A 26,729-nucleotide genomic window follows, 5' to 3' on the forward strand; every position below is an offset into this window, starting at 1 on the left:
CAGGGACATCTCTGGGGGAGGGGTGTACCCGGGGGGGGTGCATCTCCAGGGGACACAGGGGACACCCATGGGGACACCTGCAGGAGCTGTCAGTGGAAGCCAGGGTGGCATCTGAAGGATATGGGGGTACCCGGGGGAGGCACCTCTGGGGACATTGGGCACTCGGCGGTGGCACCTTGGGGGACACCAGGGGCATCTCTGTGGGACACCACAGGGGACCCAGGGGTGGCACCCCCGGGAGGTGGGTGGGGAATGGGGGACAGACCCTTCCCAGGCACCCACCCCCAGCCACTCACCTGCCTTCAGCACCTGCCAGCTGTGTGCCCCATGGCCGCCTGTGCCTCTGTCCCTCTGTCCCTCTGGGATGGGGACAGGGGCCCTGGGCGGTAGGGGGGGTGTCGAGGCCGTGGGGGCACGTGGCAGTGCCATTGTCAGGGACACAATGCAGGGAAGGCTCTGGGTGCTGCCGTCACCCGGGTGCTGACACGGCAAAAGCTTGTCCCCGCCGGGGTGGCAATGTGGGGAGGGGGGGGGCAAGCGACACAGCCGGCATCCCACCCTGCCCCCCCCCCAATCCCTGTGTCCCCTCCAGTACCCTGGGGACAGCGGGTGCCATCACCATGGGCAGGATCAGTCCCGAGTGAGCTGGGGACCCTGTGGCCACCGGGCTGGGGACAGGACACTGGGGACCTGGGGGACACTGCGGGCAGGGGGGACACAGAGATCGGGGGGTCAGGGGGGCCGGTGAGACATGGGGGACACAGAGGAAAGGGATATCGGGAACACTGGGGGTGTGAGTTGGGGGGGAGCCCCCCAGGGTTGGGGTCAGTCCCAGGAGTGGCCAAGGAGGCGCCGGCCGGGGCTGTCCCCTAGTGCCACTGTCCGCGTGGCACATGCTGGGGGGCACACATGTGCTGCACACGCATGTGCCCTGACAGGCAGGCATGCACAGCCCCTGTGCACACGCTGTCCCACGGGGACATGCAGGCAGGCATGCACAGCTTGTGCACACCCCCGCCACACACACACGTGTGCACACCCCCCAGCACACGTGCACCCGTGTGCACACCCCTCCCCACATGCCCCCGCACATGCCCCCACCCCTCACATGCACACCCAGACACACGCACACCCCCCGTGCACCCTTGCACATACGTGTGCACACACGCACAAGCACATATGCACACACACACGCACACTCACACATGCATGGGCACACACTCTCGCCGGGTCACAGGCCGCAGGCCAGCGGCAGCAGCAGCAGGAGGAGGAGGAGGAGGCCGAGGCTGCAGCTGCCGGGGGGGGGGGCCCTGGAGCAGGGGGGGCTGCAGGGGGCACCTGCGGAAAGAGGGGGCAGCGGGGGAAACCACCTCAGGGGCTGCCCACGTCCCCATGGGCCTGATGCTAGGGTGAGGTGCTCCTGCTGCCCCCACCCTCCCTACAGCACCCACAGCCCCGACGCCAGGGTGAGGGGCTCCCACCACCCACCATCCCCACAGCCCCGACGCCAGGGTGAGGGGCTCCCACCATCCCCGCAGCCCCGACGCCAGGGTGAGGGGCTCACCGCCGCTGAGGAGCAGCATCACTTCCCCACAGGCACAGTCGTCCTCACCCAGCAGCAGGCAGGTGTAGGTGCCAGCGTCCTCATCCCGCAGGTGCCGCAGGACCAGCACCCCCGGGGTGTCAGTGGGTGCCGGCAGCACGGTGCAGTTGCAGTAGGGTGGGCCGCAGCGGGGGTGGCCACAGCTCTGGCTGCAGATGGCGGCACTGGGGCCCACAGGGTCACCCCAGAAGTGCCAGTGCATGGCCCGCAGCTGGCCCAGGGGGGCACCCACCAAGGGGCACCCCAGGGTGATGCTGGCGCCCAGCGTGCCGTTGGCCTGTGCCCAGCCCCGGTGGGGGCTGTGGCACAGCCCGCAGACCTTCGAGGTGTCACCATGGCCCGCGGCCGGCTCAGCTGGGCCATGGCAGGGGCCCAGCGCCAGGGGGCCTGGGGACAACAGGGACTGTCACCGGCACATGGCACCAACCTGTGGTACGGCCTTGGGGGGGCCCTGGGGGCTGCCACCATCCCATGGCCACACAGGACACTGCTGGGAGACCCTGGGGATTATCACTGTCCCACGGCCATGGGGGTCACTGCTGGGGGACCCTGGGGACTGTCACCATCCCATGGCCACGGGGGACACTGCTGGAGGACCCTGGGGACTGTCACCATCCCACGGCCTCAGGAACACTGCTGGGGGACCCTGGGGAGTGTCATTGTCCCACAGCCACGGGGGTCTCTACTGGGGACCCTGGGGACTGTCACCGTCCCACGATGTGGCCATGGCAGGGACTCACCAGTGTGGGACACTCGGGGACCGTCACCACGACAGCTCGGGGACGGGACAGGGACCGGGATGGGGACACGGGGACAGGGACGGGGGCATGGGAAGGGACAGGGACGGGGACAGGGACATCCTCCTCCCCCAGCCCCGAGCCCCACCGTCTCCCGCAGTGCCGTCGTCCCCCCGGTGCTCCCGGACCCCCAGCCCCCCTCCACGACCCCGCAGCCCCCTCCCCGACCCCCCCCCGGGACCCACCGGGGGGCAGCAGGGCTGAGCCCAGCCCCAGGGGCAGCAGCAGGACCCACATCTCCGGGCGGTGGCTCGGGGGGGGGGGGCGGGACGGGGCGGGAGATGGGGCGGGAGGGGGCGGCACCGAGGGCGGCGGGGGGGACGACGGGGACGGACGGACACGACGACATAGGACACCCCCACTCCCATGCCCGGGCTTGCGGGGTCTCCCCGCCAGCCCCGGGGGGGGGGGGGGGGGGGGCAAATAGGAGGACACCCCCCCCAGCCACGTGGTTCCTTTGCCTTGGTGGCACCAAAATGCACCCACAGCACCCGGCTGTGTGCGTGCGTGTGTGTCCCACCCGAGACCCCGTGTTGTCACCTCAGCTCTGGCCCAGGAGGGGGGTCACTGTGACCCCCATGTCCCACCACCGTCCCCACTGCTGGAGGATGCTCGGGGACGGCCCAGGGGGCATCGCTGTCACCCCTATGTCACATCCAGAGTGTCTTTGTCACCCCCATGTCCCACCCAGGGGGGTCACTGTCACTCCCATGTCCCACTGCCACCCCACTGCAGGCCGCTCGGCTCCACTGGGGTCCCCGCCACGTGCATCAAATCCACTGGGGTTCAGCATGGAGAAAGGGGACTTCCTGCTGGGGGGGCTGCTGAATCCCAAAACCACCACATCAACCCCCCAAAATCCTCCCAGGCCCTGAAGATGCTGCCCCCTCAGACCCCCCGGCTTTCCTCTCCTCTCCTTTCCAGGCTGGAGCAGGAAAGGGACCCCCCTGGGCCCCCCTGGCGAGGGTCCGGTGCCAGCACCCGCGGAGGGAGGGGGACCGGACGCTTCCACCCACCATGGGGAAACCACGCCTGGAGGCCAAGTGCCACTTCGGGCCCTTTATTGGACGGGGGGGGGGAGTCCCAGGGGGACCCCCGCATCCCGTACCCCCCCCCTTTTCCTGCCCCCGCCTCAGTCCTCCAGGTTGCGGAAAGCCGCCTGCATCTCCTCGTTGAGCTGGGCGAAGGCAGCTGTGATGTTGGCTTCGCCATCCTTCACCGGGTCCTGGGGACATGGTGGCATCACCCCCTGCACCTCCCCAATGGGGGTCACAGCCCCCCGACACTCACCTTGAACTTCATGGCACTCAGCTTGTAGAGGATGTCCCCCAGACTCTCGCGGATGGTGGCCCAGGTGATGCGGCGCTCGCCCGGCACAGTGGCCTCCACGGCGTGCCGCGCCAGCTCGTAGAAGGTGACCATGTTGTGCAGCATCCCCACCGTCTTGTAGAAGGGGCAGAACCTGGGGGCGGTGTGTCATCGGGGGGGGGGTCAGGGCTGGGACCAGGGGGGCCGGAGGGCTGCGGGGGCAGTGGGGCTACCTGTCGTAGGAGGAGTAGCCGTTCTGCTGGAGGAAGTCATCCTTGAGGAGCTTGGCCACCTCCAGCGTCACCTTGTCAGCCTCGGCGAGGGACGCCTGCAGGGGGAGAGGTCTGGGGTGTCCCCATTCCCATCCCCATCTCACCCCATATCCTATGTCCTCATCCCCAGCCCATCATGACCCCATCCCCATCCATCCCATCCCAATCCCATATCCCCCATTCCCACCCTCATCCCATAGCACATATCCCCATCCCCACCCCAATCCCATCCCATATCCCTGATCCCATTCCTCATCCCCCATTCCATCCTCATCCCCATCCCCAACCCCTCCTATCGCTATCCCATATCCTCATCTGCTTCTCCATCCCCATGCATTATGTCTCCATCCTCATCCTCATCCCATATCCCATATCCCCATCCCATCCTTATCCCAGTCCCTACCACAATTCCATCCCATATCATCCATCCCACCTCCATCCCCTATCCGCTGTCCCATCCCGTATCCCACCTTGCCGACCAGCTGGACAATCTCGGCCAGCTCTTCTTCCTCCTGCAGGATCTCCCTGGCCCGGCTGCGCAGGGTGGGGAACTCGGGGTGCAGCCCCTCGTAGTGGGACTCCAGCGCCCGCAGGTACCTGCTGTAGCTGATCAGCCAGTTGACCGAGGGGAAGTGCTTGCGCTGTGCCAGCTTCTTGTCCAGCCCCCAAAAAACCTGGGAGGGCACAGGGTGGGGGTTGTCAGGGACGGTCATGCCTGGATGGGGGGTCCCCGGTGCGTCCCGCTCACCTGCACGATGCCCAGTGTGGCTGAGGTGACGGGGTCTGAGAAGTCCCCTCCCGGCGGGGACACGCTGCGGGGGACAGCGAGTAGGGGGCTCGGCATGGTGGCCAGAGTGGGGGTCCCCCACGCCACCCCCCTCCTCGCCGTGCCCCCCCCCACACTCACGCGCCGACGATGCTGACGCTGCCCTCACGGGCAGGGGACCCCAGGCAGCGTGCTCGCCCCGCACGCTCGTAGAATGATGCCAGGCGGGCGCCCAGGTACGCAGGGTAGCCGCTGTCTGCAGGGAGCGCGGCATCACCAGGGAGGCCAGAGCCCCTCACCGTGACCTCAGGGCTAGCGGAGGGGCGAGGAGTTCCTCCCACCCCGGGACCAGGGCTCACCCGCCGGCATCTCGGCCAAGCGCCCCGAGATCTCGCGCAGTGCCTCGGCCCAGCGGGAAGTGGAGTCGGCCATCATGCTGACGTGGTGGCCCATGTCGCGGAAGTACTCAGAGAGCGTGATGCCTGTGCCGGCGGCACGCGGCTTGCACGCTTGGCACAGCTCTCACGCCCTTGGTGCGCACTCCTTGCACGCTTGGCGCGCACTCCAGCGAGCTCATGGCTGCCCTTCTGTGCACCCATCCATGCACATGGCTGGGTGCACAAGTGGCCCCACAGCGTGCATGCACACTCACACATGCCACGCACACTCACATGTGCCGCACACACACACCCCGCCACGGCGGTCCCCAGCCCACCAGTGTAGATGGAGGCTTCACGGGCAGCCACCGGCATGTTGGAGGTGTTGGCCACCAGCGTCGTGCGCTTCATGATGGTCTCTGTCCTCCCGTCCACCTCCATGGTGAGCTGGGGACAGCGTCACGGTCACCACCCGGCCACCAGCCCCACGGCACCCAGCTGACCGTCACCTCATCACCATGCCACCCATCCCCACCTCGGGGAAGTCCCGCAGGACCTCGGACATCTCGTTGCCCCGCTCGCCACAGCCCACGTAGACGATGACGTCACTATTGGAGTACTTGGACAGGGACTGAGAGATGACAGTCTTGCCGCAGCCAAAAGCGCCCGGGATGGCCGTGGTGCCACCCTGCACGCACCTGGGGATGGGGACGTGTGGGGACAGCTGAGAGTAGGCAGCTGCAGAAGGGGGACAGTCCCCCCACACCACCCAGCTACATCCCCATGGAGATGGGAGGGACCCCCATCCCCGTCCCTGTCCCCATCTCTCCTGGGCACTGTCTGGAGTGATTGTGGACCCCCCCCCAGTATCACCCACCAGCTCCCCCACTGTCCCCTTTTTCCCCAGCAGGGCTGTCCCCACCCTTGTCTCTGTTCCCAGCCCCAACCCTATGTCCCCATCCCTGTCCCCATCCCCCATCCTTGTCCCCCATCCCCATCCTTGTCCCTTGTTCCTATTTCCAGCCCTATCCCCACTTCCATCCCTGTCTCACATCGCTGTCCCCTGTCCCCAGCTCCATCTCTGTCCCTGTTCCCCACCCCCAACCCTGTCCCCATCCCTCTCCCTGTCCCCTATCCCTGTCCCCAATCCCCATCTCCAGCCCTATCTCCAGCCCCATCCCTGTCCCCATCTCCCACCCTTGCCCCCCACCCTGGTCCCAGTCCCTACGGGAAGAGGGCATCCAGCACCCGCTGGCCTGTCAGCAGCGGATGATTTGCCGGCAGCTTCTCAGCCACAGGCCGGGTCTGTCTCACCGGCCAGACCTGCAGCATGGTCAGCTTCTCTGCGCTGCCCTGGAAGTCCAGCTCCAGCACCACGTCCTGCGGGGGGTACAGGAGGGATGGGCAGGGCAGTGGGGACAGGGGACCCCAACATCCACCACCCCGCTGCCCATCACCAGCCTCCCACCCTTACCGAGACACTGTAGTGCCCGGGGGGTGCGATGTAGGTGACGGTGCCGCAGCTGCGGGGTGGCACCATGATCTTGTGCTGGATGAGCGAGTTCTCAGCCACCGTCCCGTAGATGTCACCACCGGTGACGTGGCTCCCAACCTGGAGGGTGGGGGTGGCCGTAAGGATGTGGGACCCCAATGGCGACAGGCTGCGTCCCCTCCAGGGGTGCTGGGAGAAGGGGTGTCTGTCCCCGCATCCCCAGGAGGCATGTGGGGACACGCACCCGGACATCCTTGCTGGGGGTGAAGTCCCAGGTGAGGTGCCGGGGCAGCGCGGGGACGTTGGTGCCCCGTGGGATGTAGATGCTGCAGGTGAGCTGGGCGATGTCGCGCAGCGGACGCTGGATCCCATCGAAGATGGAGCCCAGGATGCCAGGACCCAGCTCCACTGAGAGCGGCTTCCCCGTTCGCAGCACTGGGTCCCCCACCCGCACCCCCGCTGCCCCCACGCTCAGGAAAGGCCACCAATGAGATGGGGATGGGGACGGGATGGGGGGGACCGGAGGGGCAGGAAAAGATGGGGGGACAGGGCAGGATGGGGGGGGGGGGGCAGGGAGGAGACAGGACAGGACAGGGGAAGATGGCGGGGTGGGAATAGGCAGGGGAGGATCAAACGAGGGGACAGCGGAGGATGGCAGGGACAGGGCAGAGAGACTGGAGGGGGGGACAGGGGCAGGTGGGGAGGGGGACAGGGGAGGAAGGGAAGGGCAGGACGAGGAGGTGGGGAGGGACAGAGGGAGACAGGGGAGGATGAGGGGACAGAGAAGGACAGGAGGGACAGGGAAGGGGGACGGGGGACAGGGGGGTGGGGGGGACAGAGAAGGGCAGGGGTGGTGGGGAGGGGACATGGGGACAGGCACTGCCAGCAGGATACAGGTCTCCTCGTAGACCTGAAGAGTGGCCATGTCCCCCTCCAGCCGGATGATCTCCCCCACCAGCTCCGCATGCCCCACGCGCACCAGCTCATACATGGCCGCCCCCGCCATGCGGGTGGCCGTCACCACTGTGGGGACATGCCACCATCACCCTGACCCAGCCCCGACCACCCCCCCCAGCAGCTCCCCTGTCCCCAACCCATCCCCATCCCTGTCCCTTCCCCATGGCCTTCCTAGCTGCCCCCCCTTCCCTGACCCCTCCCCAGGCCCCATTTGAGGCCAAAAAGACCATTGGGGTCCCTTTCCCTGTGTCCCCGCTGCTGGTACCGGGACCCGAGACGCCGTGGACGGAGCCCAGCAGACTCTCCCTCTCGGCCTCCGCCAGCCGCAGCCCCCCGGCCCCCTCCATGGCGTCCCCGGCCAGTCCTGGCGTCACCGGCGTTATATGGGGCCACCAGCTGCAGGAAACCGGCTGAGCCCGGTGGGGGGTGATGCCGTGGGTGGGGGGTGTGTACAGTCAACAAAGGCCACGTCCTCTCCTCTTGTCCCCCTCCTCCTGCCACTACCACCACACCCTGGGGTGCCACACACCAGCACGCACCGGCACACGCCGACCTCTGCCTCACTCAAGGTGACGGTGACACCCTCCCTCCCTGGTGCCACCACTGGGTCCCCATCCCTTCCTGGGTGTGTGTCCTGGGATCTTTGTCTCCCCAGGGACCTGCCCCCCCTCCACGTCCCCTGTCCCTGCCTTTTGAGGTGTCCACAGCCCCCAGCAGCATACATGTGCACCCCCCCCCATAGCACCCACCACCCTGATTTTGGGGCCCCCTCACAGCGTTTCAGGCACTGGGGGATGGTTCTCCCCCCCCCCCCCAGCCCCACATGAGGCTGGGGCAGCAGCTCTAGCACTGGTGGTGATCCCACGGCTGCTAGGGGAGTGTGTGGGGGGGCAAGCCATTGGCAACCACACCCAGGGAAGCACCACAGAGCATTTCTGGTGGCCAGAACAAGAAAGCAGCGGTCAGGCCAAGCCAGCGCCACCACCTGCCCACCGCATTGCCCCCAAAGTGCCACCTCTCCCCAGGAGAGGGGGACGGTGATACTGGGTCACCTGCAGCAAGCCAAGCCAGGGGTGTGGGGAGTCCCGGGCCTGTTCTGGCCTTCCCCAGGGGCTGCACCCCGCTATTCCTGCCCCCCATCCCCCACCCACCAGAGCCTGGGAAGCGGCAGCCACCCTCAGCGCCCACGCTTGGCCCATGACCAAAGGAAAAAAAAAACACATTTATTTAACAAAAACACAAGAGGAGCAAAGCTAAATAACAAGGCGGGGGGGGAGGGCAGGGGAGCTAGGAGACCAGGACACCGGCTGAGCCGCCCTTGGCCCCAGCCCCCTCGGCCCCCTCCTTGGGGGGCTGCTTGGGGTCGTCCTCGCCCACCAGCCGAATGTTGTGCTTCTCCCGAAACTCATTCAGCTCCCGACCCTTCGCCTGCAGCTGCTGGTTCAGTGTCTCAATGATTTTGCTGATCTAGGGGAAAAAAAAGGGGGTGGGGAAGAGACAGGGGTCATGGGGGAACCGGGAGGTCCCCAGGAGGATCCGGGGGGGATCCTTGGCCGCCCCTCACCTGCTCCTTGTTGCTTTCCAAGGCGGGCAGCACCTCCTTGACGGTGCGCTCCACCAAGATGCCGCCCACCATGCGGTAGCACTTCCGCGTAGGATCCACCTCCCGCAGCGTCTCGATGACCAAGCTGGGAGGAAGAGGAGGGTGAAGGAGTGCGGCGAAGGCCCCCGCGGCCCAGACGTGCCCCCCCCCCCCCCCCCCATCCCATCCCATCCCATCCCATCCTATCCCATCCCATCCCATCCCACCTGTGCTCGTTCAGCTCCAGCTCCAGCTCGGCCGCCTTCGAGGCCAGGCCCCGCTGCTCCTGCCGCAGCCGGTTGAACCGGGCCACCACCTGCGGGAACAGGGACAGGGGCGGGGACGGGGCTGGAACCCCCCCCGGTGCCGGCGACCTGCCCGGGACACACCCCTCCCGCCCCTCCACCGCCCTCCCCAGTTCCCGAGACCTGCCCGGGGCCCCTCTCCCGGTGTCATGACCCAGCCGGAGCCCCCTCGCCGCTCCCCGGCCCGGACCTGCTCCGCCGTCAGCGCTTTCCCACCGGGCGCTGCCGCCGGCCGCCCCTTCGTGCTGTCCGCCATCTTCCCCCCCCCCCCCCCGCCACCGGCGCCTTCCTGCGCCGCGGGCCGCGCCCCTTTCCGGCCGATGCCGGAAGGGGCTGGGCCCGTAGAGGGCACTGCCCGGTGAGGCGGTGCCGCCGCCATCTTTGTTGCGGGCGCGGCTGGCGGAGGGGGAGGGACGGGGGACTTTGACCGCGTCTTCTCCGTGCAGCCGGTGGGGCATGTACGGGCCGGGGGAGGCCGGGGGGCGGGTGGGGGGCGCAGGAGCCGCTTGAGGGGGAGATTTGGGGCAAATTGGGCCATTAGGGGAGGGGATGATGGGGCCTGGGGGCGGGTGGGGGGTTGGCGTGGGGCAGACCTGGGGCAGATTGGGGGTGCTGGGGCAGTTTGGGGTCTGGCCTGGGCGCTGCAGGCGGGCTGGGGGCAGTGGGGTCACAGGAGGGGGCTGGCCGGTGCCAGCCACCCACAGGCCCCTGCGTGGGGGCCGGTGCTGTCGCCTTGGCCGTGGGTCCCTCCCAGCACAGGGACCAGGCAGCAGCCGTGACACCCCCCCACACACACATCCCGGGGTCCCCCCTGCCCCCAGGCTGAGAGCGGTGCCCTGGACTCTGCTGCGCTGCCTGCTCCCAGCCCCCCCGTGCACCCCGAGATGGCTGCACAGCTCCGGTACCCTGGGCAGGTACCCCACGCTGTGCCACAGCTCCCCGCACCTGCCCCACGCCATGGCGGACCCCCCGACGCTGAAGCCGCTGGTGGCCGTGGGCCAGGTCACCTCCACGCCTGACAAGGAGCTGAACTTCGCCGTCTGTGCCGGGCTGGTGCGGGAGGCTGCACATCGCAGGGCCTGCCTTGTCTTCCTCCCTGAGGGCTTCGACTACATCGGCTCCAACACGGCACAGACCCTCAGCCTGGCTGAGGGACTGGACGGGGACCTCATTGGACGCTACGCCGAGCTGGCTAAGTACCAATGGGGACCCCCTCATGGGGTGGCAGAGACGGAGCCACTGGTGCTGGCTGCAGGTTTGCTGGCAGAGCCAGGGTGACCCCAGGTTCCTCTCTCCAGGGAGTATGGCATGTGGCTGTCCCTGGGCGGCTTCCACGAGCGCGGCCAGGACTGGCTGACCACACAGCGCATCTACAACTGCCACGTGCTGCTGGACCCTGCAGGTGAGAGCCCCCGGCCCTGCCCCACCGACCTGGGGTCCCCAGCTCCCATGGACATCCCCCCCTCACACCCTCTTGTCCCCAGGTAACATCGTGGCCACTTACAGGAAGACCCACCTGTGTGACGTGGAGCTGGAGGGACGCGTCACCATGAAGGAGAGCAGCTTCACCAATCCCGGTAACGAGATCGTGGCCCCGATCAGCACACCAGCCGGGAAGGTACGGGACGGAAGGGCACCTCTGGGGATGTTTGGGGTCCCTGCGGGGCGAGGGGCTCCCCTGGCTCTAGCACCACATCCCCTCTGATGTCCCCTCACCTCTGCCCAGGCACCGTGTCCTCACTGATGTCTCTTCCTTGCCCCTGCCAGCTCGGCCTCTCCATCTGCTATGACCTGCGCTTCCCTGAGATCTCGCTAGCGCTGCGGCATGCTGGTGCCGAGATCCTCACCTACCCTTCAGCCTTCACTGTCCCCACAGGCTCGGCGCACTGGGAGGTGAGCTCGGCCCTGGCCCTCCCAGCCTCTCCTTTGGCCCCGTGCCCTGCTCCAGGCGGCTCTTGCTGCTTGTCCCTTGTTCTCTGCGGGGCTGGGGACACCCCAGGGGCTGGCAGCTTGGGGCTGAGCCCTCACCCCAATCATCTCCAGCAGCAAGCACACAGGGATGAATCCTACAGCCAAGAGGGGCAAATTTAAGACAAAAAGCCTCTTTTTTGGGTATTTAAGGGGCAGGTGGCACAGCCAGCCCAGCTGTGGGGCCCCCACCCAAACCCCACTCTCTGCCCCATTTCCCCCCTACCCGGGGCTGTGATCCAGCACCACCAGCAGTGCCACATCCCCCAGCAGGTGCTGCTGCGGGCCCGGGCCATCGAGAGCCAGTGCTATGTGGTGGCAGCTGCTCAGACTGGGAAGAACCACGAGCACCGGACATCCTATGGCCACGCACTGGTGGTGGACCCCTGGGGTGCCGTGGTGGCCCAGTGCCATGAGGGAACTGGGCTCTGCTACGCCGAGATCGACCTCGACTACCTGCGCCGCATCCGCCAGGAGATCCCGGTGCACAGCCACCGCCGGCCTGACCTCTATGGCACCGTGGCAGCCATGGGGCTGGCACCAGTGCCATGAGCCCCTCCCTGGTGTGGTAAAATCCAGAGCAGGGCCAGAGCTGCTGTTTCAGACTGTTTCTCCCCAAAATGCAGCAAGATGGGCTCAGGGCTCCCTGGCCCCCTGTGCTGCAGCCAGAAGTGTCTCCCCCCCACAAGCTCCCATAGTGCTGGGGGGAGGGGGGGGGGCGGTGTCGAGGTCCCCCAGCACAGGCAGGGGCAGAAGGAGCCAGCCAGGCACTGCGGTAGATGTTTATTTCAAGAAACCCGAAAGCTACACAGGGAATATGACCATTATATTGAAGTTTAAAAAATACAGAAGTCACAGAAATTACACCAAGTTGTGCCAGAATCGTCCATAAGCAGAGGGGGGCTGTGTGCCCCGGGGCAGGGGGGGGTGGGGGGGGGGGCACACGCACCATGAGTCCCGGGGGGCTGCCCCCCACCCAGGAAGGGGTCTGTACCCCCGAGCAGCCGAGCAGGGACAGGGAGAAAAAACCACAAAACCAGGATGGAGCTGGAAAAAAATCCCCTCACCCCAAGGACCCACAGGCAGCAGATGGGGGCGGGGGACAGCCATTTTGGGGGCTCTCCAGGGACAGGGAGCCAAGGCATGGGCCAGGCAGCCATGCACTGCACACTGCCGGCTGCCCTCCAATTCATGCAGGCAGAGTGCAGGCAGAGGCTCAGCTGCCTGCTGCCAGCAACAGGCAGATCGTGCTGCCCCAACCAGCCCCTTGTCCCAGTTTGTCCCAGTTGCCAGCTGGAGAGGGGAGGGACAGAGCCAGGCAGCCACGGAGGGGAGAGAAGAGGCAGGGGGACAGGCAAGAGATTTCGGGGCATCCCTCGGCACTGGTCCTCCCCCCCGGGCCCCCGCAGGGGAGGGGGACACGAAGGCACATGGTCCAGGGGACGCCACGGGGACGGTTTTACTCCTGAGAAACCCACTGAGGCAATGGGGGGGGAGGGGGGGATGTTGTTATTTGAGGGAGAAACAGGGTGGGGGATAGCACTACCTGCGGGGCAGCTCCCAGCACACAGAGCCCCCCAGGACGGTGACACAAGGGCAGGAGGGAGACAAAGCCACCCCTGAACCTGGCATGGGCACCACGGGGCTGAGCCCACCCCAGTACAAACCTCCACCAAGGACCGCCCCCCCCCGGCTCACCCGGCCCTGTCACTGACATGCCCCAGGTGGGATTTTTGCCTTTTCGTTTTTAATGGATACAAAATAAAAGAGAAAAAAGGAAAACAAAGTGAGAGAGGAGGGGACAGGACAGGAAGGGGGTGAGGAAACATGTAAGCCTCTGGTGCTCCCCATGGCTCCAGGCCGGCTCTGAACCCAGAGTTGCACAGTACCGGGTGGGGGTCCCGATCATCTTTTCCTTTTCTTTTAGAAAAAAAAAAAAAGAAAAAAAGGAAAAAAGCTTGGATCCCACCGAGCAGCCATCAGGCAGTCAGGGAGCCGTCTGCAGCATCAAGTTCCTCAGGAGTTTCTGGCGCCCGACCTCATAATCCTCCTCATCCACATTGACCAGCAGTTTGATGGCTTCATGGCCCACGGCTTGTTTGAGCGAGTCCGTGATGAAGACGCCCTTGAGGGCTTCCAGCAAAGAGCCATTGATGTAATCACGCCAGAACGCGTCGAGGTAGGTGAGCTCTGAGAATTTTATGTCACAGATGATGGAGCCCAGGTCCCGGGACTTCAGGATGGTGTTGGCCTGGTTGAAGCGCTCAAACTGACGCTCCAAGGGGTCCTGCTTGTTGGAGAAGACATTGCCTTGAAGCGCCGTCTCATGCTGGCAGTACTCAGCTCGGACCCGCAGCCGGATATCTGAAGGAAGCGGGGAGGGCGGTGAGTGCTCTGGCATGGGGCTGGGACCCCCAAACACCCCTTGACCCCCCTCCCCCCTCCCCCCCCAGAGGCTCTTACCACAGGTCTGCTTCTCCTTAGGGTCCGGCGTTGCCGACTTCCTCCTCTTGCGCTGGCTGCTGAGGAGGGTCCTGCCACGGCCGGGCCTCTTGGTACAGATCTGGGGTCCCGCAGAGGAGCAGCAGACCACAGGGTGGTGGGGAGGCACTGCGCAGGGAGAGGACGGGGGTTAGGGGACACTGAGCCCCGCTGCTCCCTGCCTGGGGACATCTCGGAGGAGCTGCTCCCCCTCCCAGGCCCTGCTGAAGCTCTCAGGGCCACTTGCCCTTGCTGGTTGCACTCCAAATCTATGTTGGAGTGCTTCTGCTCCATCCCCGACACCAAGCTCCAGCCCTCCCCTCCTTCCCATGTTGCTGTCACCTCCCAGTTGACCCCCCACCGTCCCGGGACACTTGTCCCAAGGGGCATCTGGCAGCCCCAGGAGCCTGTGCAAGCCCCAAGAGGGGAACCCCAGATTACACCAAGATTGAATGGCTTCCCTGCAGTTATGGGAAGGGAAGTCACACTCCGTGCTTGATTGTCCCCCAAACTGTGGGGGCTTGTGGCAGCAGGGTCAGATGTTACTTCAGCAATGACAGAACAGTTACCACCAGCCAAACGCAAGTCCCTGCACTCCCAGTGGGAGCAGACAAGGCAAAAGCGGGACGGTCCCAATGAATTCCCACAGGCTGAACCCCCGAATCCCCACAGACCAAACCCTGAGGTCTGGCAGCGAGCACCTGCACCCACCTGATTTATGGGGGTGGCCGAGCCCATGCTCTGCCTCACTGTGAGCTCGGGGCGTCACGTAGCGAATGGACGTCTCCTCCAGGTACTTGTCTACCAGGTCCGGACACACTGGAAGAGAAAGGGGACACAGGTCCCTTCAGGAGGGACAGAGGGGACACAGGGAGGCCAGAGCAGGTCTTTCCCGATGCGGCGGGTGTCAAGACATGCTTAAGCTGTTCTGCATCCCCCCGAGCATGGCTGCACATCAACCAGCTGTTTCTCCAGCCAGTCCTCTCGAAAAAACTCCATTTGGGAGCCAAGCCTTCCCAACTGCAGCACAGGAAAGGCCCTTTCCATTTGTTACCATAGATAATCCCAACACCCAGACTCGGAACAGACCAGCAGCATCGCACGCACACAATCCCCCGGGAGAAACTCCAGCCAAGGCAGGCAGTGCCTCTGACACTGTGCCAGTGCAGTACCAGGTTGTACATACCTGGCGATTGCTCTGACCAGCCCCGCATTCGTCCTGTGATCCCTACTCGAGCTCGGGCTCGTGTCAGTCTGAGCAAAGGTCTGGGGGAGCAGCCACTGCTCCTCCTCCTCCATAGCCCTGGCAGAGTGGAGCCACAGGGGGACAGCAGCAGTTCCAGGCTCCCAGGATGGAACCAGCTGCTTGAAACACTTTAGGACAAACTGGCCTACACTCAAAAACGTTAAGCCTACATTATTTGCACGACTTTAGCAGATCAAACCTTTGAAGTAACACACTGGCAAGACACGGGGTTTTAAGGAGAGTCAAGCTGCTGAGCAGAAGCAGCTGCTGAGCAAAGATTATGGGGTAAAATGAGTTATTTTTGAGGGCCTGGACATTTTCTGCATGTTGTTTTTGTCCTGTTTGATGAACTCGGAGCACTGCCCATCCCTGCGCAGAATCCCTCCCATCCCTGCCGGACTGAAGCTGGCCAAGGCTGCTGGTCTCCCCGGCCCCCCCTGCCGCTCTCCGCCTTTGCCCAGCCCGCTCTGGCTGCGCCGAGCTAATTCAGGACAGGGTTTTGCTCCTTTTCAGAGCCATGAATAACGATGAGGCAGAAGGAGACAAGACCTCCTGGCTGCTGCAGGGTCTGGAAGGACATGGAAACCAGAAACGAGCATCAGCTCGTTAAGTCTAGAGGAGACTTCCTTTAACCAATCAATCCCTCCTCTTTAAATGCAAAGCACTGTGCGTTATAAACCACATGTAAGGTGCCTTTCTTAATAAAGCTTTTTGGAATGCTATTTTTGCGCATTTAATTAAGCAGTTTCCACCCAAGCGTGGCTGGAGACATTGCAAGAACGAGATCTCATGGGTAGGGAGCATCGCTTCTCACATGACAGCGGTGTACGGAGACGCGAATGCCAACCTCCAGCTCTCCAACCATGTGAGTATTGCACTTTAATACCACAATCCATCCATCTCACCCTGAACACACCAAAAGCTGACACAGGGAGGGCTCACCTGGCTTCAGCTGGCTAAGGTAGAGCAACCAAGTGACCCTTCAGTTTGAATTTTTGCACAAAACAAGCAAAAAGCTGCTCAAGAAACACAAAAATAGTGCTGTGACACCCTCAAATCCTACACAAACTGGGGGACACAGAGCCATGGATCCGTCCAACCTCCCTGAATCCAAGCGCTGCATGGCTGGTCTGCATAACGTGCCCACGCACCCCTTTCCCTTTTCCTCTAGTTTTTCTTGGCTTGGTGCAGAGGAAGAGCACCACAAGGTTACACCGGCACCGGAAAACAGCATCCTACACCCTGCTTGCACCAAGCCGCGGTGCTGGCTGCCCTGCAAGGGGCTCTGTGGGCAGTGGAGCTGGCAGCAATGGCAGGGGAACAGGCTGGGATCCATCCCCAGGGCAGCCACTTCCAGGAGTGGCACACAGGGCAGAGCATGCGCTCCTACCTCCCAGAAAAGGCCAGAAAATGGGAAAATCCTCATGGAGTCTGGTCTGAACCTGCATGGGTGCAGGGTGTAGGTGTAGGCAAGGCTGCCCTGTGCTCAGGCTCCATCCCATGAGGTCAAGCAGGGCTGGAAGCTTCTGGCATTTCAGAGCGGCATAATGCAGCAGCTGCCACCAAATGGACCATCCCCGGCCCCTCCCCGGCCCAATGCTGGTTAAGAAGCGACTGAGGAAAAAAAGAACCCATTAATTTTCAAGCCGCCCAATCCAGTATCCCCCTGGCAGGGCAGAGGCTGCAGGCAGCATGGGACCACGCTCCCAGTGACAGCCCCGGCTCAAAGGGTTTGTTCACACCAGCGCTGCTGTCGCTCCTCTCATCCCCCCAAAACCAGGGAGTTTTGAATGCCTGCCTCTACTTGCGCTCACCGCTTTCCCAAGCGCTGGCAGGGAACAGCACTGTTGCCCACAGTGTGAGCAGAAACTGGGGAGACTCAGCAGCCTGGAACTGCCAAGAAAGCCCAATTATCCTCATTTAAAGCAAAGATGCAAATTTCAGAGGTTGAATCCTGCTGGAGCAGCTGCCTTACATATCCCCTGCAACAAGTGCTCTCTCCTTCATGACTCCGCTGGTTCTGGTGGATCTGGGGTATTTCTTTGAACTGTAAATTAGAGGGTTTTAGTAAAAAAAAGGCACAAGGCCAAGATGGTGGAGGGCAGGGGGTCAGCTCAGCCTGACAGCTCCATGAAGCGACCAAAAACCCATCAAATTATCCAGATCCAAATAGTCAGGTCACTGCTAGGGTTTCCAAGCCAGGAGAGAGCAAGGGGAAAAGGGGCGGCCAACAGAGGAGGGTTTGGGGCATCTCAGTGGAAAATGGGTGAAAAAAGTGTGAATTTGGACACAGGTTTCTCACTCCGGCCTCTCTGAGCACTGCACACCACAGGACTGACAGCACCAGCTTGAGGAGAACATCGGTTGCCTTCCCAAACCTGCCTCAGCCCTGAGAGGACAAGCGGGTTTCCCCCGAAGCCGATGGCACATCGAGCACAGCAACCACGAGTTTCCCCAGACCCTCCCGGCTCCTTCTCACTCCCCAGCACAGCCCTGGGGCCACCCAAGGCATCTCACCCAGGCAGGATTTTGGGCCAAAAGGAGCATTTCCCTAAAAACTAGGGATGAGCAGCAGGAGCTGGGAGGCACGGAGCTGCACAGCACGCAGCAGGAATCCCAGTTCTCTGCTGCTAAAGAAAGGAGGAGACCTTGGCACTTGCCAGAAACAAAGCAAGGCTTTAAGCCCCCCAAAATGGTGTGTGGGCGCTTGCTAAAACCCTGTAAAATACCCTTTTGCCTTCTCTGCCTGCATTTCCCTGCTGTTCTGGCAGCTGTTTGTTCTTACAAGCCTCAGGTTCTTTTAACCACTGCACCTCCAGGGTGTTAGTAGAGGAGAAACAGGAGACAGCTGAATAACTCAGCCTTTGTTAGGGAGCAGGCCAGGCTGCCAGTGGCATCACTTACCAGCCCGTCGCCTCTTGAGGGTGACGTAGGGCAGCAGGTCGTGGCGAGTGATGATCCGCAGCAACTGCAGCACCTGTCGGAAGTTGGTCTCATCGCAGCGGCCCTGCCGCTCCAGCGCCAGCAAGAAGTCCCGGCCGCTGCGGATCATCCCCCTCTCATAATCGTCGATCACGTCGACGAAGAGGAAGGAGAGCACCCGCACATCCCGGTGGGTCAGATGGGTGCCCACGATGTCGAACATGCGGTGCAGGCTGTACAGCCCATGCTCCCGATCGCCCCATTCCTCCGGCCATGCTTGTGCTCGGCTCCGTTTGAAGGCAGCCATCTTCCACTGCTGCAGGCACGTGCCAGCCAAGCCAGGGGCTCCTCTTAGCACTGCAACCCTAGAAGACAGAGAGGGCCAATAGAATTTAATTCCTTCCCCATCGATACTTGATTAAAAAGCCCACTCTGCACCCCTCCACTGCATCTCCACGCTTGGCCATGACTCGTCCTCTCCTCTGCTGGAGCATCTTACAACAAAAATCGAGGGCTGGGTACCAGACTGACAGCACCGGGATCTGCCAGCACTGACAGGTCTCTGCTACATTAACTTATGAACCCAAACACCATCTGGAAGAAAAACCTACAAGCTACAGGGCTCTAGACCATGACACAGGTGAGGATCAAGGTCCTCCACCCAAGCAAAATGAGTTCTTGCATCCCCCGGCAAAGCCAAGTGGGATGTTGACAGCCCCAGCTAAACCCTCCGCTGCGCCACCAGCGGGTACTAACCACACAAAGCCATTTGGCACAGCCACTGGTATCATGCCAAAACATCAAGGGAGAAGGAAATCAGCCGCTCGGCAGGCCCCGACCTGTTCAGCTTCAAAGTTGGAGGAGCACGAGCCTCGTCAGACTGGCTTCAGTGGCCAACTCAGGGCTCACCCTCCTCGTCTCAGCAGGTTTCTCACCCGGTTACGGCCCCCCCCAGGGAAGTTCCTCGTAGCTCTGCCATCAGCCAGCTCTCTTTCAGCAGCACTGACAGCTTTGTTTCTTCACCAAGAGTCACGGGGAGTCAGGCACCCAGCCAAAAAGAGTAGGGACCCGCAGGAATCACAGCTCATGTCTGGCCTCCTTTGGGGATCAAGCGCTGTCAGAGCGAAGGAGGTGACATTAAGCCATCCTATGCCTGAGGATGGCACCATGCCACTGCACAGAGTCAGCCACAAGACACACTGGGAACTGGTGACAAGCCATTTGGCAACACCAGTTGCCCGGGGCACACAGTGATTGGGTTAGGAGTAACCACACCACATGGCTTGCTGGGCACTGGGAGCGGGCTGTGGCCCAGGGCGCCCCCCCTGAGCTATTTGGAGGAGGCTTCAGACCCCCAAAGCACATTTAAACCCCTGCAGCACATCTCAGGCTAGGGGGTGGTGGTAGCACCCATGGCAAAAAGGCACCTGCCCTGGGCACACCCTCATTGTGCCAGCATGCATGCCGTATGGGGGAGTCACACCATCATTGCACCATGGCTATACCCTAAAACGACGGCCCTCGTTAGTTTAACTGGGTCAGGAGGAGTTCTCCCCTGCGAGAGACAGGACCAGAGGCCGCAGGAGAGCAGAGATCGCAGTCCGATACCAGCCCTGCTGTTTTCCAGAAGGGATCCAGCCCCGCAGTCAGTGTCTCCCTGCTCCACACGGCACCGGGCCATGGCTCCTTCTTCCCTCCAGAGAGCTCACCCGAGCCCAGCCAGCATCACCACAGAGCAGCTTTCCTTGGTTACAGTTCCCAAAACAGAGGCAGCAGCAGCGTAAACACGGGACACAAGCAGGAATCTCCGGTCTATTCCCAGCACGACCCGTGACTCATGCTCTGGCCCCAGGCAGGCGGAGGAACAGGGAGCCCTCGACTGGGCCTGTCGGCCACCAGCGCTCAATGGGAGGGTTTTAATTCCTATCGTGAAAAGCAAATGGCTTAAATTAAAAAATGTGTTGAGCGACTGCTGCTCTGAAAACAGTCTGACACAACTCCGACTACTCCAGCTGGGGAGGAGAGGGCAATATATACTGTATAGCTTCCCTCCAAGTAGAAAAGTCATATCAATACAGCTTCTGGTGAAGATATTTCTTGGTACCAACAGCCTATAGCCATCTCCATGCAGGAGAGAGGTGAGAAAAAACAGAATAAAGCACCCCGATTCTTCTCCAACCACTCCTCCTGCCCCGGGTGCCGAGCCACATGAGCTCCATGGAGAAGTCGGAGCGCGCTGGGCTGCAGCCCAGCACGTCCCAGGAGAGGGAATGGATTTCTCTGGTCTCATAAACCCTGTGAAAGCCAAGTTATGGAGAAGCCTTTACCAGGAGCTGCAGCTGCATCACAACAGAATATCAACAGGCAGCGCACAGTAATTGTGTGAACACAGAATAAAGCATTAAAAAAAAAACATTAAGACAAACAATTCCTAGTCTTGATGGTCGCTGTCGTGAGCAGAAAAAACACCGAGAGCAACCAAAGTGTTTGCTGAAAGCCACATTTCAGCTGACAGTAAAGTCCCCGGCACTCCTCAGCTGCATCCAGACCGGTTTTGGTGCTGTGGCACTGGTGTCGAGCAGTAAATGAACCCACATGCCGCTTGTTTTACAGGCCAGTGGCTCGAGTGGCCATTGGGCCCACTCAGCTTACACCCACAGCTCTCCCTCTGCTCCCGCCCCGCCGCCAGGTTTCATAGGTGCTGCATGCACACTCTGGTCCAGGATTTTGCAGTGGGAGCTATAAATATTCCTGCACGCAGTAAAAAACACAAGAAACAACCACGTGCAGCGCAAGGCGATGTCTCTGCCTTCTTCCCAGTGTCCTGTAAGCAGCTGAGATAAAAAACTGAACATAACCCACACACCCACTTATCAGCTAATTGCCTGGATATTTACACCACACCATCTTCCTCGGGCAGGCCCAGAAACCCAACCTCTGTCCCCATATGCAGCACCCATTCCACCTGCCCCACACCACAAAATCAGGAGGAACCATCCGAACCTGGGCAAGCACCAGGAGCTGCTCTCTGGGACCCTCTTTTATAGCAGCTTCATTTAAAATAGCTCATTTTTACGCAGTCGGCTTTGCCAAGCACTGAACTGCTGTACTGGGTTTGTGGGGCAAGGTTTTGTAGTGGAGGGGCTACAGGTGTGGCTGCTGTGAGAAGCTGCTGGGAGCTTCACCTATGTCCAATAAAGCCAGTGCCAGCCAGCTCCAAGACAGACCTGCCGCTGGCCAAGGCTGAGCCTATCAATGACGGTGGTAGCACCTCTGAGATAAAGCATTTAAGAAGGGAAAAGAAAGTTGCCGTGGAACAGAAACTGCAGCTGGAGAGAGGGGTGAGAACATAAAAAGAGAAGCAACCCTGCAGACCCCAAGGTCAGTGAAGGAGGGGGAGAAGGTGCTCCAGGTGCCAGAGCAGAGATTCCCCTGCAGCTCATGAGGAAGACCATGGTGAGGCAGGCTGCCCCCCTGCAGCCCAGGGAGGTCCATGGTGGAGCAGATATCCACCTGCAGCCTGGGAGGACCCCATGCCGGAGCAGTTTGTGAAGAACTGCAGCCCGTGGGAAGGACCCACATTGGAGATGTTCATGGAGGACTGTCTCCAGCGGGAGGGACCCCAAGCTGGAGCAGTTTGTGAAAAACTGCAGCTCATGGGAAGGACTCACATTGGAGAAGTTCGTTGAGGACTGTCTACCATGGGAGGGACCCCACACTGGAGCAGGGGAAGAGCAAGGAGTCCTCCTTCTGAGGAGGAAGGAGCAGCAGAGACAACGGGTGACAAACTGACCCTAACCCTCATTCCCCATCCCCCTGTGCTGCTGGGATGGGTAGCTATTGAATTCAGGAGTGAAGCTGTGCCTGGGAAGGAGGGAAGGGTGGGGGGGAAGTGTTTTAAGATTTGGTTTTATTTCTCATTACCCTACTCTGACTTGATTGGTAATAAATTAAGTTAATTTTCCCCAAGTAGAGTCTGTTTTGGCCGTGACAGTAATTGCTCCCTGTCCTTATCTTGACCCATGAGCCTTTTGTTATATTTTCTCTCCACTGTCCAGCTGAGCGGGGCAGTGACAGAAGAGCTTTGGTGGGCACATGGCGTCCAGCCAGGGTCAATCCACCATGGTTGCATAAGCCCAAGGCAGAAATTAGGCAGACGCTATCCTTTGATTATTTAGTACCAACCACCCTGGAACTACACTGCATTTTTTTCTTCCAGAGGCGGGGGGGGGGGGGGGGGGGGGGGGGGGCGGAAGGGGCAATTTGACATTGTGCTGCCTAAACACAACAAGAAAACATTCAGCAGAAAGAGACTTTATGGGGGGGAAGTACTGAGTCCCGGGGGGCAGTTCCTTATAGCTGCACCACCCAAAACCACAAAAAGCTGTTAAATTTATTTTCAAGCTGGGGATTCCAGCAGCCGCTACTTGGAAGAGATCCCCGCTTCCCCTCGCCTTTGGCTCTCCTCCCATCTTAAACCCACAGGATCGGAAGGCTAGAGTGCTTTGCTGTGCACGTACATTAAAAAAACCCTAAAATACTTTGATTTTCCTCAAGGAATAGCCCCATCACGTAGGGAACAGGAAAGATCTCCCAGGAGAAGATGAGGAGCTGCCTGTGCCCTGGCTAGCTGATCGCGCCGTGGTTTTCCCATACCGGGGCAGAAGCGACATGTCCCCAAAGACCCCTGCCCACCCTCAGCACAAACACCACATCACACCTGCTCAGGAGACTTTCCACAGGCTCCAGGATCATTAAAATAATTTAAGGTGAACAGGAAAAACAAGCTTTTGGTGCCTACAAAGCTCTGCAGTTAATCAGTCTGAGCCTTACTCAAACATCTGACTTAACCCATGCAGATGCTGGGGATTTTTGCCACTGAAGTTCAGGTCACTATCACAAAACCCCAGCTCCTCACAGCACACTCCTGCCTGGATGGGCACAGAAGTCACAAAAGCCAACTTCAAGCTGAAATTTGGCTTTGAGGTGAATTTTCCAGAGCAGCCCTATCCCAGCCTCCTCCGTCCAGCGTGCTGCAAACAGATGCGAGGGAGACACCTAGTCGCCTTTTCGCTGCAGACCAGACCTGATCCTGCTCAACTCAGCAAGGACCGGCAGCGGCAGAGCTGGATGAACGGCACTGCGGAGCCTCGGCAGACGCATGAAGCCTGAGGCAGAACCAGAACTCAAACACCAACTTTCCCAATGCCCTCAATTACCAAAGAGAAGGAAACGCAAACAGAAACAAACAGCTGAACGCTTTGGTTTCACCACCCCAGCAGCAGTTAACCAAGAGATTTCTTCGTCTCCTCTCCAGACACCTTCAACCTGAAACTGCCTGTGCAAAAACCAATTAAGTCTCAAGTCGCTCTGGCTGCCCGACTCACCCCAGCTCTCCTCCTGACAGCTCCTGCAGTCACTGTCATGCCAAACACATTTCTTCTCCTCTCCTTCCTTGGGAAAGAGCTCAGCCGCCCTGCAGCTCACTGCACACACACAGTGAGCAGAGGGTACGGATCCCATCCGTCAGGACAGCAGTCCTGGCCCCAAACCTCTGCCTGCAGCCAGTTCCTCTCCCAGGAGCCTGGGACTGCGCTGGACAGGCCACAAGCTCAGGAGTCACTTGGCTGTTGGGGTTTTTTTGTGGGACCAAATACCCGGCCACACAGTCTAAAAAATCTTCCCAATTCCCGGGTCGGCAGACAGACAGGACACTGCCCACGGTGCAGCCACTCCGATTCCTGTCCCATCACACTCATCATCCTAAGGTATCACACCCGCAGGACAGGTAACCTCAGCTGGCAAACTCGCTACAGGACAAGATGGATTAATGAGAAAAGTGGGGATATAAAGGGTTCTGCTGCACAGAGAATGAACCGATCAAAGGGAGCTGAGGAGAAATAAGATTAATCCATAATCATCCTCTTTGGAAGGGCTTTTTTTTGACCCCCCCCCCTGCAGCACTTTGTCAGCCTTGGTGAGGGGACGGTGGGTCTGAGCCAGTACAATACCGTCTGTAGGGCAGAAAAAGATCCTATACCCACCACTAACGACAAGAAACCCACTAGCCCCAGCCCAGGAAAATATGCTTGATTTCACTGGCAGAAGACCAGCATGCACAGCCATCCCCAGACACCCCACAGCAGGGAAGGCCAGAGGAGGAGGAAGCATTCAGCCACGCTGCGTCACTGGACAAAGTATTTGTAACCCCCCAAGAACGAGCCAGATGCAAAAATAGTACTGCTAGCAGCTGTTTCAGGGTAGGATTGGGGTTTTGGGGGGCTTTTTTAGTTTTGGTGCATGGGTTTAGTTGTGGGAGGGGCATTTTTATTTTTAAGTGCAGGACGTGCATCTCACTGCAATTCATTACCCCATCTAATTCCTGCCACCTCAACGAAACCCCCAATCTAATTTCTGCCACTGCATGGCAACTATAGCCTTGATTTCTAATGCTACTAATGCCTACTCTGACCGGCACCAGCAAAGGGATCCCACAGAAACAAACCCCTCCCATTACTACTGGGGTGCCGAGACAGAGCACCACCACCAGCCAGGGGACGGTGCCTGAGCCGCTGCACACCGACAGGGGGAAAGAGCAAAATCCTAAATAAAAACCCGAAGCTGGAAATTCCCAGCAGCGCTGGAGCTGCTCTCCCTGATGCCGGCGCGTAATCACATGCGACGCTCGAGCCATGGAAACGGGAGCGCGGGCAGGGGATGCGCCGCCACCGACGTCAGCCAGGCAGCGCCTGCCGGGTCCCCTCTGGAGTCCTGGATCGCACCCAGCAGCTCATCAGGAAGGCACCATGCAGCCAGCTTTACCAATCTCGCCCTTTCCATCAGCTAAAGGACACCTGATCAAGGTTCACCTGCAGCCACGCTTCCCAAACTTTTCCAAGTCAGGACAATTAGCCCAACCGCAGAGTTCTGAACACAGGCAGGCGTCATCTGACCTGAGATATAAATCTCGGCAGGCACTGAGGCTAGACGCTGTCCGTGGAGAACTGTGCCTTTCCTGATCCATCCCAACAGCACAAGGCTCATGCAAGCAGCTCCTTACATGAGAGGAGGGATGGGCAAATCCTTAGTGCATTAGAAAAAAACAACCAAACAAACATATAGGAACACCCACCTTAGCGAGAAGCTCTTCTGGTCTTGCTTAAATCCACGATTCAAACAGCAGCCAAGTGAGAGTGTTTTTAAGAAGTCTTCTATCCCCTTTTCTCCTTGACTTTTTAAATAAACTACCCAACAAAACCGCAGAAGCTCCAACAGAGAGTTTCACATATGGCTCTTGTAGCAGGGAAGCCAAACTTCCAGCGTCAGGTATCGGTGGTCAGTGTTAAAACTGGTCAACTTGTCAGAAGCCACCCAATTATTTTCCCCCCCCCCCAAAACCTTTTTTTCCTACTTAATAATTTAATGACATGGGGACGAGGAAAAGGAAAGTCCGGAACTCACTCTGTGCTCTCTAGGTCATTTTGTTTTTTTAAAGACACCACTCCTGAAGAATGAACTCCCTTGTTCCCTTCTTATCAGCAGGGCTGAATGCCGCCCTCACAAACCCAGGCGACAGATAGGGTGCTCAGAATACATTAAACCTCAATTTGCTTTCTTAGCATAGCAACTTCTCCAGAAACTGGATCAGGTTAAGTGATAAACCTTAACAAAAGAGCTGAGAAAAGGTCATCTGAACTGGGTTACTCTTTTAAGATTCAGCCCATACCTTCTCCTTCACCTTTACTTGCAATTATAGAGTGCTTGTCTCCACCACCCCCGCCCCCAACTCCTTAAGACCAGCTTATCTCCCAGGAGAGAGCCTGCCTGGAGAGCTGGGCCCAGCGCTCAGCTGCTCCGTCCAAACCTCTACAGCTGTGCTGCCCTACACTTGTGTTAAAAGAATAAAACCCCTGACTTCCCCAGAAGCTAAGCTCAAAGCTCCCAGAAATACAGAGCTAAATCACCAACACCGGGTTACCTGAGGGCGGCTAAGGCTTCGCTACCCCCGCTCAGTTATTCCCTCCCTGTTACCGGCACATGCCACAGCCCGGCTCCAGCCTCCCCCCGCACCTGGGGAGCGCCCGGCTTTTTAAAGCCTCTGGAACCAAAGTCCGGCCACCACCGCTCGGGGACGGCCCTGTCCGCCCTCGCAAGGTCCCAGGAACGGCAGGGGTGGGGAGGGCGGCGAGGGGCCGCCGGCCCGAGGCGGGAGCGGGGGGGGGGGGGGGGAGGGGAGGGGGCGGTGGTTCTCCGCGGGCTACGAGGAGAGCGGCTCGGCCCCGCGGCCACGGCAATGCGGGCCCCCCTAGGCCCCCATCCCCCGGGCACCCGAGGCCTCTCCTGCGCTGCCCCTGCCCGGTAGTGGGCCGCGCTGGCAGAGGGGGGAGGCGGCCTGGGCCCGGGCCCGTCCCCTCACCCACAGGGACCGCCGAGGCCTCCCTTACGCCGCCCCCGCCATGCCCGCCGGCTCAGCTCCCGCTCCGCTGTGCGGGCCCCGCTGGCGCTACGGGGCTGCCCGGGCTGAGGGCGCCGCGGCCTCCCCGTCACAGCCGCCCCAGCCTCGGCGCCGCCATGTTAGCTCCGTCCGCTCCGCTCCCCGCTCGCAGGCGGCCGCCGCGGCTCCGGAGGGACGCAACATCCGGGACAGAAGCCC

The 26,729-nt window shown here is 61.0% G+C and overlaps 4 protein-coding genes across 6 annotated transcripts; 1 reads left to right on the forward strand and 3 right to left on the reverse strand.

Annotated features, from left to right (window-relative positions):
* Positions 1 to 3,526: 3,526 nt before the first annotated feature.
* On the reverse strand, positions 3,527 to 7,919 carry LOC126040689 (V-type proton ATPase catalytic subunit A-like). The gene is made up of 14 exons (XM_049805484.1): positions 7,838 to 7,919; positions 7,510 to 7,638; positions 6,860 to 7,074; positions 6,598 to 6,735; positions 6,352 to 6,503; positions 5,659 to 5,821; positions 5,462 to 5,570; positions 5,106 to 5,228; positions 4,888 to 5,002; positions 4,729 to 4,792; positions 4,451 to 4,654; positions 3,942 to 4,036; positions 3,691 to 3,862; positions 3,527 to 3,625 (listed from the first exon to the last, which is right to left on the reverse strand). Exons 1-14 carry the CDS (start codon positions 7,917 to 7,919, stop codon positions 3,533 to 3,535), a joined length of 1,854 nt encoding a protein of 617 aa, XP_049661441.1. The 3' UTR covers positions 3,527 to 3,532.
* An 855-nt stretch (positions 7,920 to 8,774) lies between these two features.
* PFDN2 (prefoldin subunit 2) lies at positions 8,775 to 9,740 on the reverse strand. Its single transcript, XM_049805576.1, has 4 exons — positions 9,650 to 9,740; positions 9,382 to 9,470; positions 9,137 to 9,260; positions 8,775 to 9,039 (listed from the first exon to the last, which is right to left on the reverse strand). Exons 1-4 carry the CDS (start codon positions 9,713 to 9,715, stop codon positions 8,860 to 8,862), a joined length of 459 nt encoding a protein of 152 aa, XP_049661533.1. The 5' UTR covers positions 9,716 to 9,740; the 3' UTR covers positions 8,775 to 8,859.
* Positions 9,741 to 9,841: 101 nt separating this feature from the next.
* NIT1 (nitrilase 1) lies at positions 9,842 to 15,876 on the forward strand. 2 transcript variants are annotated; one of them, XM_049805181.1, is made up of 8 exons: positions 9,842 to 9,917; positions 10,374 to 10,655; positions 10,758 to 10,861; positions 10,944 to 11,077; positions 11,227 to 11,352; positions 11,701 to 11,995; positions 13,355 to 13,812; positions 13,912 to 15,876. In XM_049805181.1, coding segments are annotated over exons 1-6 (927 nt in total). In that variant the 5' UTR covers positions 9,842 to 9,915; the 3' UTR covers positions 11,980 to 11,995; positions 13,355 to 13,812; positions 13,912 to 15,876. The 2 variants fall into 2 exon arrangements, with proteins under 2 accessions (XP_049661138.1, XP_049661139.1); XM_049805182.1 differs by lacking the exon at positions 9,842 to 9,917 and having other exon boundaries at positions 10,032 to 10,655; positions 11,698 to 11,995.
* DEDD (death effector domain containing) lies at positions 12,199 to 26,694 on the reverse strand. Of its 2 annotated transcripts, XM_049805180.1 has the most exons (5): positions 25,209 to 26,694; positions 18,059 to 18,441; positions 14,620 to 14,727; positions 13,891 to 14,037; positions 12,199 to 13,791 (listed from the first exon to the last, which is right to left on the reverse strand). In XM_049805180.1, the coding sequence occupies exons 2-5, from the start codon at positions 18,381 to 18,383 to the stop codon at positions 13,415 to 13,417; spliced, it is 957 nt and encodes a 318-aa protein (XP_049661137.1). In that variant the 5' UTR covers positions 18,384 to 18,441; positions 25,209 to 26,694; the 3' UTR covers positions 12,199 to 13,414. The 2 variants fall into 2 exon arrangements, with proteins under 2 accessions (XP_049661137.1, XP_049661136.1); XM_049805179.1 differs by having other exon boundaries at positions 12,199 to 14,037.
* Between the last annotated feature and the right edge of the window lie 35 nt (positions 26,695 to 26,729).

Source organism: Accipiter gentilis, chromosome 7 (assembly GCF_929443795.1).
Source record: "Accipiter gentilis chromosome 7, bAccGen1.1, whole genome shotgun sequence".
Lineage (NCBI taxonomy): Eukaryota > Metazoa > Chordata > Aves > Accipitriformes > Accipitridae > Astur > Astur gentilis.